Source organism: Bombus vosnesenskii, unplaced genomic scaffold (assembly GCF_011952255.1).
Source record: "Bombus vosnesenskii isolate JDL3184/JDL3185 unplaced genomic scaffold, Bvos_JDL3184-5_v1.1 scf7180000013579, whole genome shotgun sequence".
Taxonomy (NCBI): domain Eukaryota; kingdom Metazoa; phylum Arthropoda; class Insecta; order Hymenoptera; family Apidae; genus Bombus; species Bombus vosnesenskii.
Window position 1 is genome coordinate 501350 of NW_022883131.1, and position 21728 is coordinate 523077.

The window sequence follows — 21728 nt, forward strand, 5'->3', positions numbered from 1 at the left end:
GAAGGTAGTCTAGAATCTTGAGGAATTTGCTGGGAACTTCGGGATCAAGATCTACTGGCTTGAATAATATATCGCCCATGCTTTCTCGTATTTCCGTTCTAAATAATCAAACACGAGTTGCATAATTGCCTAGTGCATTGCAATTTATCAGCAACTCTTACAATTTCACCAATAATATTAATTCAGTTCTGCACGAGAATTTCTTCCGATTGAATTTATTTGTATGAACGAAAAATCGTAGATAAATGGAAAAATTGGTAAACTTCTATCGTATAAATTCTTCGTCCCTCGATGAATTCGGATAAGTTGAGTTCCACCATACGTACACCGAGATGTCTGACCATTACGAGGCTAAACTACTTGGACGGGCGGCAGGTCGTTTTATATCAGAAAGATGAGATTTTCTTTGTTGGATAAACGGCGTAGCGGTTTTCCTGATTCGAAAACACCACACCGAAGGGAACGTTGGTGGCGAAGGTGGGAGCTGGAAAATGAGAGATTCAGCAGGGCAGGAAGTAACCTTGCCGGATAGTTACACACCGTGTGATTGAGAGCAGCGAGACCTCTGGGCATTGTTTAGAACAATGTGATCGTAACAGATGCACGCTGCTAACAGAGGAACGCAGTCATGTACAGTTTTGTTTGCAGACTAAACATTGATTCTCACGTTCCTTCCGCCCGGTTCAAGTAGAACGAACCGATATATCCGCGCCATTTACAATCCCCGCTGTTAATTTTACTTTTAGTTTATACTAACCTGAATTTCTACTACGTTTGGACAGAACGTGCTATGTAATAGAAATTTCTTTTCCCGCTGTCCTTGTCCTCTGATTATTATTAAACTAAATTATTATTAGATTAAGGAGTGTTTTCTTAAAAAACAAACTTCTCAGTAATTCAACTGTTATTTTTATCCCCCTTTTGAAAAGCAGCCGTATTTGAACTTTCTTCGATGTATGAACGTATTCCAAGAGAAAAGGGCGGGTTTCTTTGATTATACGAACCCTCAAAGCGGACGTCCCCTCGTCGAATTTCGGCGACAGGAAAGGGCGGAGCGAAAGCGAGTCGGCACGACGACGTAATGTATGTTCGGGCAATTTTCTCGGTGATATTCCCCTGGATTTATGGGTTATTAATTTTATGAACCCCGGGACTGTCTTAGCCTCTAACCAGGCGCACGTGTTCCACTAACAATATCTCACTTACAACGGACTACGAGCGATCTGCCGTGCGACCAGATACGCCTTACACGTCTTCTCCCATTATATTATCGTCATCTCTCCGCTCTTCACGCTCAATTATCTCTCATTTGAACCGCGGTTTTACCGGTCTCTTCCATGAACATATACACGGTCGATGTGCACGAGTACCGACATGACGAGAATCGTTTTAATTGCTACAGTGTCTGGAGTCGGTGGGAAACTGGCTGGCATTCATTTCGACTTGCTCCGAATTACTTGAAACGCGCGACAGAAGCTGCGGATCTTCCGAGATATTAGTTTGGCTGGTAAATTTTGATGACTAGAGTAAGATTGAAATGCTTCGAGAATCTTGGTGATATATCTTTGGTTCTTGAGAGACGACGTAGATTACATCAGAACGTGGAAAGCTTCAGAATCGCTCTTTATTATTTTTGCGCCAGCGGTGAACGAGCACACTTTCTGCTTTCATGAACGAATACGGGGATGCTTGATATTATTTTAAATCCGTTCTTTTACCTTTTAAAAAGAGATTAATTTAGCCTGGCTGCATTCTTCCGGCCAATTATGTTTCTCCGATGGTCTAAAAATATTTCAGGTTAGAACGAAGTAGAAAAAAAATTCCTTCATGGTCTCTGGTTTCAATTTTATCGACCAACGACCCAGCTACAGTACCGATTAATATTTTCGTTAATTACATTTCCAAATGAAGGAAAATGTTTCTTCATCGTTATCGTTGCAGAGTGTTTCTGTTTCATTAACTTTCGAAGAGCGGCCAGTATAAATCCTTGACTGGAGCCGTGTTCTCTCAACGAACCAGCAAGAAGCACGAGAACCAATGAACTTTCGCGCCTATTTTCTTTAAGTTTCTCTAATAAAGCTACGCTTATTTCTTGGCGAAAGATCGACGAAAGTAAGATAAACACGATAACGAGAGAAGCTTCGTTTCAATCGGCATTTCAAGTCCTCCAGATCGTACAACTATCTTTGTTTCTCTTCTCGAGGTCCAAGCTTGATTAATTGAAACGTTAATATAATTAATCCACGGCTCGTCTCTCCAAGATGGGAGCAAGAAAGAGAGAGAGAGAGAGAGAGAGTATCTTTGGACTAAGACTCGCTCGTTTGGAAACGTTTACGCGTCGAGGGTTGGTCTAACAAGCCAGAAGACACCCACTGGTCCTTTGATTTATCTCGTTTAAACATTTGCACTGTCGAGTTTGGAACTTCCCTCAGGTACCGGCGAACAATAGGCTCGTGGATTTTGACGAGTAGAATTCAGCGACCTGATTTATTCTGAGTTTTAAACCATCTTGCATCGAGACGATCTTTTGGGACCTGACACGTTGATAGTTGGCGCAAAGAAAATTTTGAAAATTTTTCTTACGATCACCGTCGTTCAAACAATTTATTCGTTCGTTCATTCTTTTTGTACCCGTTACTCGCTGCATTATTTGTAAAAGTATTTCTACAAAATTTGTGTATTAAGAAAATCTAGGAGCAAACTATATTGTACAGAGTCCAACCAAATAACGTCAATTCCGGACTGGACAAGACTAAATAGTCGACAGAAGGTCATTCTGCGTGTGAGAATAAGTCGAAAACGTACAATCAAATTTTCCACGAGACGTTTTGTTTGAACTTGAAAAGAAAGTTTGGAAATTTATCACACGCGTGTACCAGGCCTATTCTTAAGTAAACACGTTCAAATTATTTTCTTGAAGCCCCAAATAGGAAAATGTTATTCTACGAAAATATTTCCTTGAAATATAATTATTTCTCGCCATGATGTCGCTCTCACAGACAATTCCACTCTTTTTCTTGGTTATACGATATCGTATACAGACGGTCTCTTTGAAAAGTACTCCACGATTAATTTCTCTTCCCCGGGAATAAATACTACGTTCGAGTAAGCAACGGCAAAAAGTCTGGAGCGAAAGAAACGGGCGACATTAATGCGATTAACTGTACGCGAAGAGATAAAGAAGGGTTCGGTAAAGTGCGGCTGAATGGGTAAAAGGGGGACGAGGTTGGATTTCGTGCAGCATCATTGCACTCGGCTCGTCCTCGAAAGTCGAGGGTCGAGCAAAGGGCGACTGCGGGTTTGCCTCCACCCTCTTATCTGACTGTGGGGTTCCAAGATCCGTACGCCTTGTAGGTATTGTATTCTGGCTACCTGTCCTTCGTACTCGTCTTTCTCCCAGCAAACCGCACCGCGTCCTTTATTTTCGGGTAATGTTGCGTGATAACAACCAACGGTGGCAGCTTTCTCTACCCTCCGACTCTGGAATTGCTCCGCCGGGACGATTATTAATATTGTCGGTTGGCTTGCGAAGAGGGATCGGATCGTTAACAGAAAGCGTTCTATCCACGAGGTTTCGCTTGCTGATTTTTCGAGGGAACAATGGCTGAACCGTGGCTTCTCTTCCGCCAGTATAAACGTATACACTACCTCCTGTGCGCAAGGTACATGAGGTGCATATATCGCATGTGGCGCGATTCGATCAAAGGACCGATATTTTTGTTGCATTTTCATTTTACGATCGAAGAATGTTTCTCTACCGTTACGTTTTTTACCTCTTGCTACAATAACTGCCATCAAATGGTCCGTTAAATTTAATCCTTTCCATCTTCTCTTACTTCTCTGTAAGAAAAATATAACGCGTTAACATTGGAATCGGTTTTACAGAACGTAGGAAAAGAATGAATTTATCGTTTCATTAGTTGATAACATTCTGTACGCAACGTACGGAAGATTAAATTAAAACAAGGTAAACGTCGCTCTAGTTTGTTTGTCTGCAACGACTGGTTGATTGCGACAGCAAACAATTTTACGGAGGATCGAACGAAACCTATGACATTTCAATCGTTCGTTCATGGAATTCGATTATACTTAGACGGTTATCGGTTTCGTAGCGAATCTTACAGATGGAGGAGACCAGAGCAGGATACGAAAATCGTACGACCATTCCTGAAATAATAGCTACTTTATTACGATACGAATACCATTCATCATACGTCACAAGTGAAAAATATCGTTCGAACGGATTTTATCGACAGATTTTATTATGTAATATAAACTTATGTGTTATACATTGCTACATATTCTTGCTTAACGGCTAGTCCTATCGGCTAGGTCCTTAGAGGCTAGAATGCACAGTGACTTGTACAGAATCATCCTCCTTCCTTCCCTTCGGTCGGTCTCTCATTGATTTGTCATTGTCTTCCGTGAGCCGCTCACGCGTTAGGGAGAAGAGAGAAAGAGAGGAGAAGCGTTTATGCGTCTGCGACAGGTTTGAAGAAGAGAGAGAGGAAGAAAAATGACACAGACACGCTTGTGGGTATAAAGATGGAGGACAACGGAAGATTCAAGAGGAGGATGGGCAGGAAAAAGTTTTTCGAGGGGAAACGCAAAGGGGTTGGCAAGTGGGAAATACAGGAAAGGATAAGATATACATTTACACGAGCGTTTTCTTTGGTAACGTCTCCTCTCCTTGTTATCTCGCGCTTTTATTTCTTAGGCAAAGTACGGCTACTCCTTCTCTCTCTCAGTGTCGTTGAAACTTTCGTTAAGAAAGCGTCCCCTCGAGCGTTTAGTTTATAAAACGTTCATCCCCTTTCTCTTAATGCTGCTAAAACTGCGACGGCTTGGTCCTTCTTCCCGGTTGAAATAAAAGGCCCTCCCTTTCGTCGGTTCTATCGTAATGCGCGTATTGTACCGCGAGAAATTTTACAATCCACCGAACAACTTTCTCGTTCCGTGGATATAAGCGAAACCTTGCTCCTGTTTATCTCGCGTATTATTACGCGTATCTTGCGTAGTCGAAATTGGCTACGAATTTCGACCGTTTTTTTTTTTTGTACTCTATCGATTCTTTCTTTTTTATTCTATTTTCATTCGGACATTCCATAAGTAATTCCGTGCCTGTACACGAAGACTACAGGGAGGGAGGAACGGCGCGACAAGTGTATTCTATTTTGCAACTTGGTTTTGAAACTAAACGTATGATTTTCTATACCATTTAATTTTTCAAATTAATTGTGATCGTTGATCGTATCATGAAAATATTGGAAATATTACGATATTTCTTGCTTTAATAATTGTGCTATATACATTCAGGAAACTTCGTCGATTCATCGGTTATTTTTGTGGAATACGCTTCTACATCTAACAGATCGTTTTCGTTTTTCGACTAATTGCGAGTTCCGGCGATTGATAAGGGACGATATTACTTGTGGAATAACCTGATAGATCAATAGCGAAATGTTTCTTTTAGAATTCTATTTTTACAGAACGAGTCGATGAAATTCAAACGAATACGGTTACGTCGTTCTTTTCCCTCGTTTCCAACCCTTTACCACGTTTGATCGTTTTAATTACTCGAAACGATAGTTGACTACGCACGACAGGGTGTCCCTCGACGGATAGCGCGCCGCATAATTGCAGCGTTGCCCGTTACGAAATAACATTACGTGAGGAGGACAAGCCGTTGCGCGTGCAGCCCTTGACGGGCGTCGTAATACCAGAGCCTATTAATTAACAAATTACGATTAAACGTTAGTTATTAATTATTATCGTTAAATTTACGCCTAAGATATAATACACTCACCTAAGTATGTACCTGATGATATCTTTTTTTTTATAAAAATTTCCCTATCACGCCATGAGAACGAATACCGTAACATTGGCGCGGGGGAAAGATCTTTCGCGGAACGAACCTTCTTTCATTTTCTCTCGTTATTTTTCTCTCGCGTTCTCCCTTTTCTCTCTTTGTAAATCTCTTACGAATTCGACAGGGCGAGATGAGCGTCGTAAGATGTTGTTGCATGTGTCGATATCGATCCGTCGAAGAGCGTACTTTCAACCCCTTAACCGAGTGTTTAATCATTTTATAGCGATAATAGAGACCGAAGCACGCGGGTATTTGCTATTTTCATATACACCATTTCCCAAGTAGAAACGTTGGAAGAGGGGCTCGGATCGATAAATTCTTGCACCGTTCAAATGAAAACGCGAACACCACTCCAACGAGAAGTGCACTCGGTTAAAAGGTTAATAGAACCGTAGCAGCAGCGAAGCGATGCAAACGCGGAAATATACAACGTCGTCCATAAATTCGAGAGCGCAACTATCGATTTCACTTTGCTCGATACACACACGTATAAGTAATAGATGCTTTTTTCCTGATTATAAGTTACAAGATGCAGGTCCTCTCTTAAAAAAATTCAAACGTAGCATCTCCATAATCCCCTCGATGTTCCCTTCACCCTGAACTACTGGCGCTGGCGTAGAATCAATAGACGCTTTCAGGTTCCGAGATACGTGTCCCGGACACGAATCGCGAAGAAATGCAAAGCTAGTTTCGAATGGTAGGATATCCGGCGACCGGTTACTAAGTCCCTCTAAGACCGTCGATCGACACGCGAACCACCCGTTGGATTTCTACCGAGAAACTTTCTCATCCACCGGCTTCTTCGTTCGTCACACGTACACACGCGATACACATACACATACACACAGAAACTAGCACATACATACTGGAGACGGTGTTCCATCGTGCAAGACCAGTGGACTAATTGCGTTCAACGCCTTAGCCGCTCGGGGAATTGCCGGCAATTTTTCGAACCTTCGGAAAACTCTGTACTTCCCTCGTTTCCTTCTTCTTCTCCTTTTTTTCTCGTTTTTTTCGGTCGTTGCCAAACCACGAGACTGGATCGCGTCGACGGGATATCCGACAACGGTGGGAACTGGGACGCCCGTATCCGAGTTTCAGCGGATCGCGTTCGGGAATTCGCTTTATCCTGCCAGGATAATCCGTAAACCGGCTCGAATTCTCGTGGAATTTCACAGTTCGAATCGCGACAACCTTTATCTCGTTTCCGATCGGCCGAGTCCACGAATGATGAACGCGTACGCCTCGACGTTTCAACAAGGACAGATGTGGTCTCCGACAAAAAGAGTCGTTCCTCCCTTCTCGTTCGTTCTTCCGCGTGTCGAAGTTTGAAAACGCGTTGCGACGATTATCGTCGCGTGTCGATATAACGCTGGGCCGACCGGCAGTTAAACCAAGAAGCAAACTAGATCGAGATACGAATTTTCCGTGCTCCAGCCTAACGCAGAAAATATCGCGTAGGAAACGCGACGTCGATTGGCGATCGATCGACGGCGTATTGAAAAGCGTCCGTGCACGAGAATCGTCGAAAATTAAGCGCCATTCTACGCTCCAACGATCCCTCTTAACTCGTTCGTGTTGCATTTTTATACTTTCGTCCTTTCGGCCCCTTTTTCAACGGAGTTTCCAAACGCTCTATCCAGAAAATATGTCGATCCGACCGAGGGTCGAACACGAACGAGTTTTATGCAGAGCAGGAAACTCGGTTTGTAGGCCAAGGTTCAGAACGATGTTTCTTCTCATTACAGAGATACAAGGATAGCGTGTACGCGAGAGCGAGCTGAAAAAGCGACATAGCGATAGAACGCTGCACAGAAATCCCTCGTTTTCTTGTCTAATAACGCATTCACATTCGTACGATAAATACGTAAGTGCAACACCGAGCAAACCAACTGCATCAGTGTGCATTGTGCGTGCCTTGCTCGACAAAGACAGAAGGTGCTTCCTTGCGTAGCCTTTCTCATTCTATTCCTATGTCGCATCCGTTTACACGCTAACGCACGACTCGCCTACTTCTCTATCTTTGTATCTCTATTCCTCCGACACGCGGCACGATTCCCATTTTTTTTTCTCGTTACGTTTGATATTTAGCTGCCGATAAACAAATAATTATTGACTCGATCGATCGATAAACGATCGATCGTGATATTATCGACGCCGTCTCTGCCCGTGCGAAATCTTTGGTGCTACGACTACGATAACGTTATTGACGCAATCTAGCGGACCGCTAACGATCCAGCCGTGTTCGTCTATTTCGTCGAGACCCACTGGATCCCTCGAATCCTCCCTTTCGGATCGTTCAGGGTAAATCATCTCGAGTCGACGGCTTCGTCGTTCACGGGATCGTTTCACCGACGACCACACGACTACCATTGATAGCTGTCCACGATGGATTTGCCGTCGGGGCAAGGGCTCGCGCTGCCGCACCACTTGGTCTCTTTCAGAGGCGGACACGCTGATCCGCCACGGCGTGGCTTTATCGTGATCTTCCGCGTCCTCTGCGTCTCTCCTACGCCGCAGCTACGACTACAGGCGCTCCATGGACCCCATTCTCCGACCTTGCAATCCCTCGGAGGACCTGCGATCATCGAACAACGCCATTAATCATCTTGCAATCGTCTTGATTAAATGGAAACTGGGTTTGTCGTGGAAATTAGTTGGTCGGAAATGGGAATTTGCAAATTTATTCATTTAAGAGACATTTGTCAGTGTTTGCCAAGAAAATGACTCATCAGATGGCTAGAAAATCTATTTACGCGTTAGAGTTTAGCATGTCAGATTACGTATGCATCGTTTCGTACGAATATGAAAATTCGATGCTGTGAAAATGAAACGTAGCGAAGAAAAAGACTCGAATAGATTCGACGAGATAAAGTAAGATCGCGATATAAAAATTTATGGACTGAAATAGCTGTGAATGAAATAGTTTCGCGAAAAATCGTAGAGCGAAGGATTAAACGAACGAGCGTAATTGACAACCGAGGCATTAAAACACAATGCGCGCTTGTGTCCATTTATGACGAGCTTTGTCGCTAGTTTTAAATAAATTCAAGTCGTCAGAAAACAAGCGTTAGACCGGTATTTACACGCAACAGAAGAGGCGAAACGAAACGGAAAATATAAAAAGATAATCGACGCGGCGACAAAGACCGCGATTCTAAATGCAGCGAGTCAGAGAGGCGCGAAAGAGAACGTTCTTTGAGCATCTGCGCGGAACACATCGTTGTTAAGCTCTGTTTTATCATTAATTTCTACAAATGAAAAGATCGCATCAACGTGGTCGAGTCATTGTTGGCACGAACCGTGTCACGTCGCTTTTGAAGCAGCGGAGAAAGGTTTTCAACGAGAAGCTGAATACACAGCACCAAGATCTTCTACTCACGCGTTCTCAAGCGTTTTCCTTTAGACGTTAGTCGATGATGTTTCATTCTGAGCCTGTGCTGACGTTGGGTCGTGATGTCGGTGGAATTCCACGAATGACCGAGACTGTTGCCGCTAGTCGCGTTTGCCATTTTCCTCTGAATATCCTCGAAGATTTGTGCCTTCTGCGCTTCCGCTGTTTGTTTGTACTTTTGATAGTAAGGCCAGCCGATCTTTCCATCGACTTTCGAAAGTTTCGGTGGAGGTGTCGCATTGAATCTGGGTCTTTGTAACGCATATGACGAAGCTATGCTGTCCATGATCGCTGCTTTATTGTCTCGCGGAAGCTCGGTTATCATCTGACCACTTCCGGTCGTCGTCCAATATCTGTAATATACGAGAATCGATCGTTTTATCCGAAAACTCTATGGAATTTTTTCTATAGATTCTTATAATTTATCGTTAATAAACTACGGATACTTTGGCAGATTCGTATCTTTGTAAAGACGATTAGAAAAATGAGATCTGCACAGAGATTTGTTTCATCTATTAAATTAATTCAAGGTTCTTACGAATTCTACGAAATTCTATGGAATTACATACGAAAGTATATATGCCGTTTCGATATACTAATTTTGTGGAATACTTAATTCGCTTATGTATGTTATAACCTATTTTTCCGAAAGAAAAAGATTCAAACGGAAGAAACGCACGTTTAAAAATATTTTTCCTCCACCTCGTGGCGTTATATAAATTCACAATTTCGAAACTTGCTTATATTTCAAAAAGTTATGTCTTCGAAAAAGCTACTAGTTTTTCTATTGCGTTACTCTTTCGTCATCCCGCGCTTCAGTTCCAAGTCGGTGGCAACGAAGGTATTAATTATGTCGTGGTTTAACTTCGATAATTAACCGACGAGCTTTTTTGTGATGCAACGCCGCCCGAAAAGTGCCGCGTTCTAGACCAACGGACGAAAGAAAAGTTTATACGCATCCAAATTCCCACAAACTTCTTCCATCGCGTTCCAGTACGAGATCTGTTCAAACAACCGCGATGCTCGCCGCGTATCAAAACGCATCGGTCGCCACCCGGTCGCTTTCCCACGAGGAGGAAAATTATCGGGAACGGCGTGTCCACGTAGTCAGTCTATCGGTCGTTGCTTGGATTTCTAGATGCGGAGTTTGCCGAAGCGTGGGAGGTGCGGCCCACTCGAAAACAATTTCGAGAGTTGATTTACGAATGCCGTGTCTACGTTTGTACGCGACGAGAGCCTTAGTCCGGAGGAAAAACAGAGAGAGAGAGAGAGAGAGAAAGAGAGAGAAAGAGGAGAAGAAGAACGGAGCAAAGAGGTGTCGAGAGAAAAGAGAAGAAGCGGGATTTCTGTTTCACAAACCGAAACTTATTCATCCCGCTTTGCTCGTTCCCCTATCCTTCTACTCTGCGCTCTGGAATTTTCGATCTTCTCGTGTTTCTTAGTATTAGACGATGTCGGTCTTGGGAGAGCTCGAGTTTCCCGACGAGCAACCTAGAACTGAAAATCATCGGCGAAACGAGTTCTCCTCATCGACCAGAGTAGACGGTGCAATCTCACTCGCCGATGGTTGCCCATTCGGAAAATAGACCTAACCCGAGAAGTTTAAGTCCACCGCGTAGCTTTTTCCAATTTACGAGGATCAGGTAGACAGGCAGGCTGACGCGCTCCTGTGTACGTTTTTAATTTATTTCCCTAGCATTTGCATGATTTCAATTTCGTGCGACAATTCCGCCGTGGAGACACTCGCCAGGCCTCGGGATACACCGGCGAATTGGCTCTCGCGAACGGTTCTCGTGGCAAAATCTCGCTTGAGAATTTTGTTTTGTCGGTTTATTCCTCCTCTGATCGTTCGTCGTGAGTTACGAGTCGTTCGCTCGGCAGAGGCTCGAAAATAACCGGAGATTCGCCTTTTGAGGCGAGCACTTCGACGCAGCGCAGTCCTTGGAGGATCGATCGAGACGCGATTTTCTCGGTCGACGAGTCGCGACGTCTCGACGAAGCGATCGTGTCGTGAAAATGAATTTTTCACACGACGTACGTCGCCAGATAACTATTTCGATAAAAGCACCGCTGCTCGTCGTGGGAAAAAGGAAGATTCCGCGAAGCTCATTTGCGCCGTCCTTGCTATTAATGGTCTCGTTAATATTCAAATTTATTAACGTCGTCGTTATTCGCTTTGCGCGATTATTTATAGTCACGGTGGATCTGGCTCGACTATTTTTCACGTCTTTTTTCGCCTAATCTCCGCCGAGCATCGCAGTACACCGAAGGTTGTGAAAAAAGAACTTGTCGCGATACACAGTGAGAAAATAAGACTAGCGTTTCGTCAGAATTAAATTACTCCCCCGTTCTCCTCCGCTCTGGTGGAAAAGGCACGAGCAAACGAAGAGGAAAACACTCGAAAATTTCGCGGTATTTATCGACATTAACCGGCATCGAAGCACGATCCATCCTTTCGTTTTTCCGAGAATCGTTTCATCCGCGCGACTTAGCGTTGACCCAGTTCTCGCTAATTTCTCGCCGGTTATAACATTTTTAATGTGTTGCCGCACGATAATCTTACCCTCTGTCTTAATTGCCGTGCACATTAAACCGTGGGATGTAAGAAGCCGTGCCGAGAAGCTTTTGGCATAGAAGCATCCCGAGAGCGGCGATAATTTTGCATTTTCTTGGAAAAACCAGCTAACGTCAACAATGAAGCTTTCGTGGCTCGTTAGGCTTAGGAAGTTTCTCTTCTTTTATTTCAAGGCGAAATAGGCTACGAAAGAACAGTTATTTTTCACCGTGTGATGGATGTAGGGTGTAATTTTCTATCGTAAAACTGCGAATATTCGTGCAAATCAGCATTATTGCAAACATCAGCGTGTAACGACGATCAAAAAGTGACAAAATGTCTGAAGATCGCACAACTGGTACGAAAAAAGGAAAAGGAAAGAAATGATGGAATATTTCAACACGCAACGAATGTCAAATTTAAAAGTGGAACGTAAAATTTGTTCTCGTTTAAACTGGCTACAAATGCGCAAACATCTACGGTCAACTTATCGTTTCCAATCATTCTCGTTTTATATCAACGATGATAGTAATGTTCTGGGATTTTTAGTTGGAAAATTAATTCCATGATCGCGACTTTGATGTAGAAAAGCAAGATTGTAAACAGCGTGAACGTTTCACGTAGGATCCGCGAAACGAAATTACAGCCGGTGGCTGGGATGCGCAACAGCCTGTTCGGAAGTTTGAATCGACCGTTTGATAGGAAAATTGGCCGATGTAGCCAGGGGAGCGTTTTCGAAAACTCGATGGGCGATTTGCTCGCGTAAACGGAAAGGTCAATTAAGCGTAACGTCACCTTCGCGAGTAATTGAAAATATATTTACGAAAGCGCGTTATTATATCTGAATTTGCAATTCAGATAGCTCATTACCGCGCACAGCCGGAGCTTGACAATTTTAAAATGCAAATGCTCACGGAGGCATAAATTCGCGTCCGCCAGCCGACGCTAAATTCCGGTTTCTGCTGCTTTCGACGACTCTGCAAAAAATATGAGGACGTTCGGTGGATATGTCGAGGAAAGTAGTCCATCGCGAAGCTTACAGAATTTTTTCTTTTAGAACGAGACATCGACGAATCGTTGTTTGCTGTTTCGTTCGAATATTTACATCTTTTTGTTTTTTTTCCATCTTTTTCTATTGAAATTGCAGCGATAATTCGTACGTGGCGTAACACGCTACGGAATTAATGTTAATTCTGCGAAAAAGCGGAATACGTTTGATAACAGAAACGGATACGATATTCGCGATATTTGATTTGCTGCATCGTCAAAGAACACTCATCACGAGTAATAATTAATCGTAATCTGATCGAACATTCGCAGGAAAGCTGGATCTTCTTTACGAAGTAATTGAGTTTCATTCTGCATTCATGGAAAAAGAGCAACCCTTCTGATTTAAAAAAGGTCTCTCTCTCTCTCCCTCTTTCTCTCTGGGAACTGAATATATAAACCTGTTTGTTTATGTTGGATCTTCGAATACGAGGAGCGTCAAGCCGGGAGAACCGTCGGTGCCTGAAATTTTTTTCAATCATCACAGCTGCCACGCGCGGTTCGTTCGTTATCATGTTTTTATTTATTTCTATGATATTTACTTTACGGTGGATTTATTTATGCGATTTAGAAAAGTAGTTGGACATTTACCTTGGAAAACTCTTACGCCTACATTATGCGTGTTTCATAGAACTTGGTGAAACTTCATTAACGATATAACGAGACACGACTGTTCTTGTTATCCTGATAAAGTTTCGAACAAATCCGAAAATCTATGTAAAAGTTACAAGACATTTAACGTTATTGACGGTAAATTCGCTTAAAATACATTTACCAAAAGCTACGTTTCTCAATTCGTTTCACCAATACCATCACTGTCGTATCCAATTACGGTAGCGAGGAAATTTCGAACCATTTTATTTTAATAACGCGCATAAATTTCCATATCCGCAAAGACATTTTTACAATAACCGTTCAAATTCTACGAATCGTTGCATCTATCCGTGACATCGTTTTAAAGTTGCCTCGTTTCCTCCCCACCCGAAAGCAATAAAAATTCCACATCCACGTTTGACCTAATTTAAATATCTTCCCAAAATCGTCCAACATTCCGCAACTATCATTCGTTCCAAGAATTTCTCGCAGAGTGGCAAAATTCCTCGATCGCAGTAACTGCAACGTTCCCTCGGAAGATAAGTGCGATCGAGTCTGCAATTATCGCGCTTTTCGTAGTCTTACAAACGATCTATCGAATCGGGGCAGGGAAAAGTACGTATCAATAAGGACGGAAGTCGACGAAACGCAAGAACGTCCGAGATTCGATCGCACACGGTGCTATCTGGCCACTCTGGCTTCGAGTGCCGATCGTCGTTTCTGGTAATCGGCCTCGTACCCTCGGGCTTGAACTGCCGGCCTTTCAACCGTATCCCGACAATCATCGTAATCTGCATCTTCGTCTATTTTTCTCTCGTCTCTGTTTTCATCAGCGTCTATTCTTCCATTCGATTGGAAACCGTGCGTACACGTCGTTACTTTATTACCAGCGAAATGTAGATATGGAGAATCGGTTAGTCGACGAGTTACTATTCGCTTTCCACTTGGAATCTAGTTCGAGAGGAGCGTAACGAGTGGAGATCCGGACAAGTAACGTTTGATCAGGATCGAACTAGAGAAGCTTTAAGCGTACCTACTGTGTATATTTCGGTTTAAGCGCATCGCTAATGCCAATCTATTTCTCTGTAAAAATAAAAACTGTAAAATATCTGAGATTCGTTCCGGTGACGCTGTACAGTACCGCTAAAAGCTTGGAACACGTTTTATCTTTACCAAAGCTTCAGAGTTTAACGCGGTTTGCGAACTTTCAGCTACGTGCATTTTACAGTACAAATTTCAAAATACGTAGTATCTCATACGGCGGATAATACAGCGGATTGTCGTATAAAGTATCCAGTTAGATGATATTCCTTCGTATCGTCTAACGATTACTTCATTTTTTCTAGTTTCGAATACTTTGTTAAGTATTGAGATATGTATAATTTTGTGTGCTAGACTAGATCGATCGCGTAGTAGTGATACATGTATGTGAATATGAGTGTGTGGAAGTATGTGTGTGCGCGGCATCTCGAAAACAAAGGAATGTAAACTGTTCAGTTAAGAGTCTGGTATGGAGGAAGGTGAGACGCGTGCAATGTGTATCGATGAATATCTTTGAAATCGTTTATCAAATAAATCTATAACTATTTTAATATAAATGCTAAGTGTAAACTTAGTGTTCCTTTACCATTATTTCGGCAATTAAGATCCAAAATTATCAACATTAAGAAACCGTTTAAATGCGTTGCACGGAAATTAAGCACGTTAAAGAGATTCAAATACGAATAGAAAGATGATTCTTTTTGTTAAACTGTATCCGATTCAGAAATCTACTTAACGCTTTATTTTACGATCTCGCTATACTTTTCTCACCTACCATAGATCGCTTGGAATTCGTCATTCTAATAATCGGCAGGATCTTCTTTTTCGCGATTACGTTTGAAAAAGGAAAGTGGGTCACTCGAGTGAATGATATTGTACGCAGTATTATTCAATATAGCCTCGTAGTTGGCCAGCGACACACTTCTTTTTCAACGTCCAGCGACATTGTTCGGGGTAGCCGACGTCTATAGAAACGTTTCTAAAGCTGTTTCCTCGATGAGCTGTTGCACCTGTCGTGACAGCTTCTCTATGGAACTTGTCATTAACGTTCTGTACACGCAGAAACACGCGCTCAAGTAAAATACGCGAGACCGCGGCTCTTAAAATATGATTCGGCAATTTCGGTATTTTCGTCACGAGACTGGCGAGACGAAAGGACAGCTTTCTCGACCGATCGATTAAACTGCTAAAAAATATTGGTTCAAGATCGGTGATCGATTTTTCACAGCGTAGATTGAAAAGTTTCGAGGCTATGCAGTACGGTATAAGCTTGATCAGGCGTTTCACGTTTTCGAGGCATCGAATCCAAGGTAGTTGCGTATATGCCGGAAAAAAGTAAATTCGTCTGCACGTTGTTTCAATTTGGTTAAAAGTTTCGCACCCGAAGCAACGTATTTTACGCTTGTCGTTGGTCTGCAGTGACGTTGGTCGCAGGTATCACACTGTTTCGACGAGGGGAGCTGAAACAATTGCCCGCAGCTCGGCTGAAAAATTTATTCCACCGATCGATACAGCGTTTTCCTCCCAATAACGTTTGTATCGCGATTCCCTGGTTTATTGATTCCAGTCGATCTAATTGTCGAATTCTTGCTGTTTTGAGATTTTCAGAATATGTGGACACATGGTGGACGAAGGGTGTTGAACTGCTGACATAGACGCGAAGGATATAGACATTTTCCAATCTGTAGATCTAAACGATACGGTGTGACAGAAAAAGGGAAAGTCAGTTACCGTCTGTCAACCGATTAACAGGTATTGATACGTCCTCACTGTCACAAAGGATTTGAGTGTCTATCACAGATTATTTCGAATTTAGAATAATTATTTTAGAATTAAACGTTCTTCGAACCAAGTTGTCTGTCCACTTATACCTTTCGTCTCGAATAATTTACACGTTAAAAATCGTACAGGTGAAAATTCGACGAATATCCTTACCAAGTTTAAGCTAATACGAGAAGATTATTCTGCTATTCCGATTATTCGTGACAGTCGATAACAGAATTTTCATATTTTTATTACAAATCTCCTCTAACTTTCTTAGTTGATAATGTATTTAAAAGAATAAAATTTAACAAATACTATCGACCCGCGAAATTCAAATCCTGGAAGAAGGAAACTTAAATACGCATCGACCTAGCGATTTAAAAAACGGAACATGGACCTCTGCTTTCGTAAAAATGAAATTTCATCGACTTTAATCGATAATTTCCACGTCGAACGTTATGTCGAGTGGTCGCTATTCGATTCGACAAGACGAAAGACTCTAGCCGTGCCTGTCGTACGGAGACCTTGATTCGATAAAAATTGCTATCCCCGAAAAAGGGACGGTGGAGCGAACGAAAGATCGGAAAGGAAAGCGAAGATGGAGGAGAGTGGAAGCGGGGTAAAGTATAGGGGAAAGTATAAAGTAAGGGAAAAGTTACGACGAGATCGTTCGTTTCGAGATGATCGTGTCGGCGGACTGGCCCGGGCCGGATATTACGACGATAAGGGCACTCTACTTTGTACTGGGAATATCGCAGAAATTGCCACTAAGAATCTGCCAAGTCCGCGAAAAGTAATATCGTTATCGAGCATCAGATGTCAAATGTATACGCTGACCCAAGAGAATCGACGGCCGGAAGCGCGTCTGATTCGCGGTCGTCTCTTATTGCATTTTCATGGGTTTCGTTTTACGGCGGATAAATAGTATCCGCAAGAATAATATCCGGCATAGGAGATGGAAGTTGGCGGTCGTGTGTTAAACGGATCGCGCGAAAATATACGATACTTATGGTCTGTCTGTTACGAAATAGTTTCACAAGCGTGTGCACCGTCTTCGTAAATCGATACGAGAATGTTTCGCACGTGCACTTGGATAAATTCGTTCGCCACTCCACTTTAGTTTCGCTTTTAAATGGTATCGTACAAATGAAAATACATTTACTTTTGGGTGGTCGTAAGGTGGAAAATAGCAGGGAAAAACCGTGCGTCGTATTTATCTTTGTAATTAATTCGAGAGATTACTTTCTATCATATCGATGCGTTTGATAAAACAGAAACTCGTTATCAGATACGTCTGGAAATTATCGAATATCGCGGTTAGAATTACGACTCGCAGATTAGAACTTGAGAACAAAGTTACGAGGATGTTTATGATTTCCAGTGTGCTTCGAGACTTTGCAGTTACACGTTATAGTGTCTATAGCTTTCGTTTCGCGTTGCACGAGTTCGTCGAGTGTTAACGCACGCATTCCGGATAAAGCAGGGCAGCGAAACGTGGGTGTTGCCGGTCGATCGCGCTTTCCGTGTTTACACAGCGCAATTACTCTAATTCAGGAAGCGCCTAGAGAAATACCAGGTCAGATTTCTCAATGGGGTTAAAAGGGAGGTTGAAGTGAAAAATTTGCCCAACTTTCAGGAAAGTTTTTCAAATGCCTGCGCTACGTGAGAAAGTAGAGGGAAATAACGATTCTGCGTGCATTTCTCGTTGCACAAAGCCAGCTCGCCAGCGGGATTGCAGAGATGGGAAAAGATGAACTTCCTCTATGAAACTGGCCCAGCTTGATCGTAAAAGTTAAAGAGAGAAATAGAGCGAAAAACGAAAAGTGGAAAGGAAGGCCAAAGGATTTCGTAATGATACGAACAAGAACGAGAGGTAGAGCGGAATCGCAGTTACAAAAGCCAGAAGAACGTAAGATAGATATTATCTATGAAGAACCTTGAAAAGGTTAAGAAACCACCTTGCCACTCTGCTTTTTCTCTACGATGTACCATTTTAAGTTCTCCCATCCTGTCTCGACACCGTCACACGTTTGTTAGTCGACCAGATCCGACTGTTCTTTGTGCGAGTATCAAACTTGCCTGTCATATTTTCGTACCTTTTAACGTTGGTACGTCTGTCGATATTGTTTCGCGACCAACTAGATTCTCTTGTCCGACTCTATCGCCAACTATATGCTCGAAGGATTTTCATTGTCGTCACGAAATTTTGAAATTGTCCCTCGTGTTTCGTATTTCCTGGTCCCTTGCTATTCGCGTTGCTAAGACAATTCGAGAAGAGGAATTCGATAAAAACGAACGAGCGAGCGTACCTGTATCTCTGAGTGTCCATTTCCTTCCGTTCCTCGGCGATGGCCTCGTTCAGGTCCCTGTTCGGGTCGATCCCCCTAGGGGTCGGACTGTTCGCTGGTAGATTGTCGTTGCTGACGAACTCCACCTCGACGTCGTCTTCGTGATAAGTTTCGGTTAGCGTGTACTCTCGCAGCTGTAACACACGAAGAACGTGGTGAGTACGAAGAACGTCCTGAGATACGATTACGTGGAATTAATACCAAGCCACGTTCTTTCCACGAACGTGAATTTATAATATCAACTAGCGTATTTCGATCACCTGTATCAATTCACGAAGAGGAAAAGCGAGAAAATTAATCTTTTCCAAATTAAGCTTGTCATTTGTATCTTCATGATCGCGTATACCCCGTATTACGTAGCAAATTGTAAAGCAGAGTAGACACAGAGCTTTGCTGCTATTTCTTCGAAAGCGGTTTCGTAATAAATTTGAGACACGGTCAGATATACGAGAATATGGTTACAGTGCCACTAAAGCAACCGTTGGTAGCTGGTGCAACTAGCGCGCTATGTTGCTTCGTTATCGGTTCAGAAATTCGTATCGACGCAACGGGATCCAATAGCCGGATTCAAGTTGGGTTCAGCGTCAAACTTGGGCATTCTCGGGCGACAAAGCTCGTTTAAATTACCCGATAATAACGTCGGGTAATAGCTACGCGAAATAAACGGAACACGAATGGCGAATTGCTCAACGTTTTATAAACGTACTTGAAATTCCATTTCGCATACGTTATGGAGAAATTGGCAAACTCGATAGGTATATGGTGGAATACTTCTGAATTGAATATCTACGTTCGATACGATTAATACGCGTGTGCTGAGTATCGGTAACGAGAATGGCAGATTTTCACGAACGTTACACGATCTCGATACGAGACAATGCCTTGGCGTCCGATTCATTCGGATTCACGAGTACGTATGAAACTCAATTTCGCGCGTCGGTCGCGGAAATGCTTGGCCAACGTTGTCGAATGAAATTTTCAAACGCGACAATCCAACCGAGCCACCAGTCTCGAACTGCGTCGAGTTTCCACTCCGTGATTAGTTCTCTGCCGCGGAGGATATCCCGAGGGACGTACATCGACGAAGTATCGGGTCCACAGTCGCGATTGATCAGGTCGATCGGTTCAACCGGATTAAAGGGAACGAGACTTTATGGCGGTTCCGTGGACTCGTGCCTTCATTCTGCTTCCACGTTTTTGCTCTGCCATTCTCCGTGGCTCGTCCGCGCTTTCTTTTTCATTCAGCGGGAGAAAAGCGAGCCGGATGACAGGCTGCTTTTGTCGAATGTGTACCGGAAGCCGGCCAAAAAGCGGGCAAAAGTTCGCTATGGTTATCGAGGTGAACACACGCCGTGAACGGGATAAAAGACGGTACCTGGCACGCCGATAGCTTTGAATATTTTTCTCTATCTTATCGGAACGCCTTCGATATCCTACTAGGGCTGATAGATATGGGACAGAGTATTCTTGCTACGTGTTTCCCTACGTGGAAGCGAGTAGACATCCGATTTTATGAAATATTTCTGGGTTTTTGTGCTGCTGGAAAATGGCAATTCGATAAGGCTGATATCTCTCGCGATACAGCGAAACTTCTAAATTAAAGCGTCGTCGTGGAATCGGATTTCTTTGTCGGTTATTTTCTTCCATTTAGAACATCGCTACGTAATATCGTTGCGCGAAGATATCAGATTATATACAATTGAAATATTTTTGGGACAATTGGGTTTTGAGTTTTGTTCCAGGGGAAGTTAAAGAGTGAAAGGAAGAAGGTATAAACGTTTCAAGACATCTTCGAAGAAAAACGAATTTCAATTCTACGATATCGTGAGATTGTAAGCGTGGAACCTGGAAGTTAATGTAACACGATATACGCTAATTGCGCGTGTCCAGGTGACGCGTAGATTAAATGAATTAACTTTATCGGAAAAGGGCAATTAGAGCCGTATCGTATTCTAGAGCGCGGCAAGATAATTACACACTGATAAGGTCTTGTCAACGAGCGACAGAAAAGGATCAAATAGAATAGCGACGAAACCTGTTCTTTTATCTCCTTCACGAGTTTTCGAGGGTAATACGATGTGGAAGTTGCAGCTTCCTCTGGAACCTACCCACTGTCGAAGCTTTGAAACTGGGCCGAGCGCTAATTAAGGTCTAATTAATTGTTTCACGTACGGTGGCAACTTCCAATTATGGTTTCCAATCGATTATCAGCGTCTGTGGCAAAAGTACCGGGTTTCTATCGAACGAAACACGAACGCTAATAGCGAAAAAGGAAAAGAAGAAGAAGAAAAGGACAAAACGAAGGGAAAAGAATTTCACGGTCCTCGGGAATAGACGAATCTATCAGATTGTTCAAACAACTATTAAGATACGTGTAATTTTGTGTGCTAGACTAGACTAGACTAGCCGCGTAGCAGTGACACACATATATGAGTATGCGTGTACAGCGTCTCGTAAAACGTATGAATGTAACTGTTTCGTTGGTAGTGTGGAAAAGAAGATGATGAGACAAAGAGAGTGCTGAGACGCGTGCAAATATGTATCGACGAATATCTTGTAAATCGCGTATTAAATAAATCTCAGACTATTTTGATATCGATTCTAAGTGTAATTTGAGTGTTCTTATATATTTATTTCGACGATTAAGATCCACAATTCTCAATAATCACATACAAGCTACATAGAGGGGTTAGATGATCAACGGAGCATCGACCGATAAAAATATTTAATAATCCGACAAGGATTATTTACGGGACCCTTATCATAACGTAGAATATATGGATTCGTTATAGCTCGTAGTTTCAAACAAGATAACGAAGGGTTTAACAAGTCTTTCAACGATTTTGCAGCTTTATCCGAGTTTCCGCGCGTATACTAATGCTTGCGAACGGAAGTACGCTTCGTTGATTAAATATGTAGATCTTATGCGAACTTATAAGACAGCTCGATAGTTGAAAAGAGACTAGACCGAAACAGGAACGAGGAGACCAGTCCGTTTTCCTTCCTCTAATACGCTTCTCAAGGTACTTCCTAGGATCAGCCAGTTTCTCCTTGTAAAACGAGGCCGCTCGATTAGTAATAATCTCTAATTAACATCGTTGTTGGAAAGACGATCGT

General features: G+C 42.7%; 1 protein-coding gene across 1 annotated transcript in view; it reads right to left on the reverse strand.

Moving 5' to 3' along the window:
- Positions 1-5829: 5829 nt before the first annotated feature.
- The window catches only part of LOC117238675, a 192253-nt gene continuing 176354 nt past the window's right edge, over positions 5830-21728 (reverse strand). Inside the window, exons 5-7 of the mRNA XM_033503779.1 lie at positions 18573-18745; positions 9252-9616; positions 5830-8447 (exon numbers count right to left, since the gene is read on the reverse strand). Of these exons, the coding sequence (XP_033359670.1) occupies positions 8236-8447; positions 9252-9616; positions 18573-18745 (750 nt within the window). The 3' untranslated portion in view covers positions 5830-8235. The remainder of the gene's footprint in view (positions 8448-9251; positions 9617-18572; positions 18746-21728) is intronic.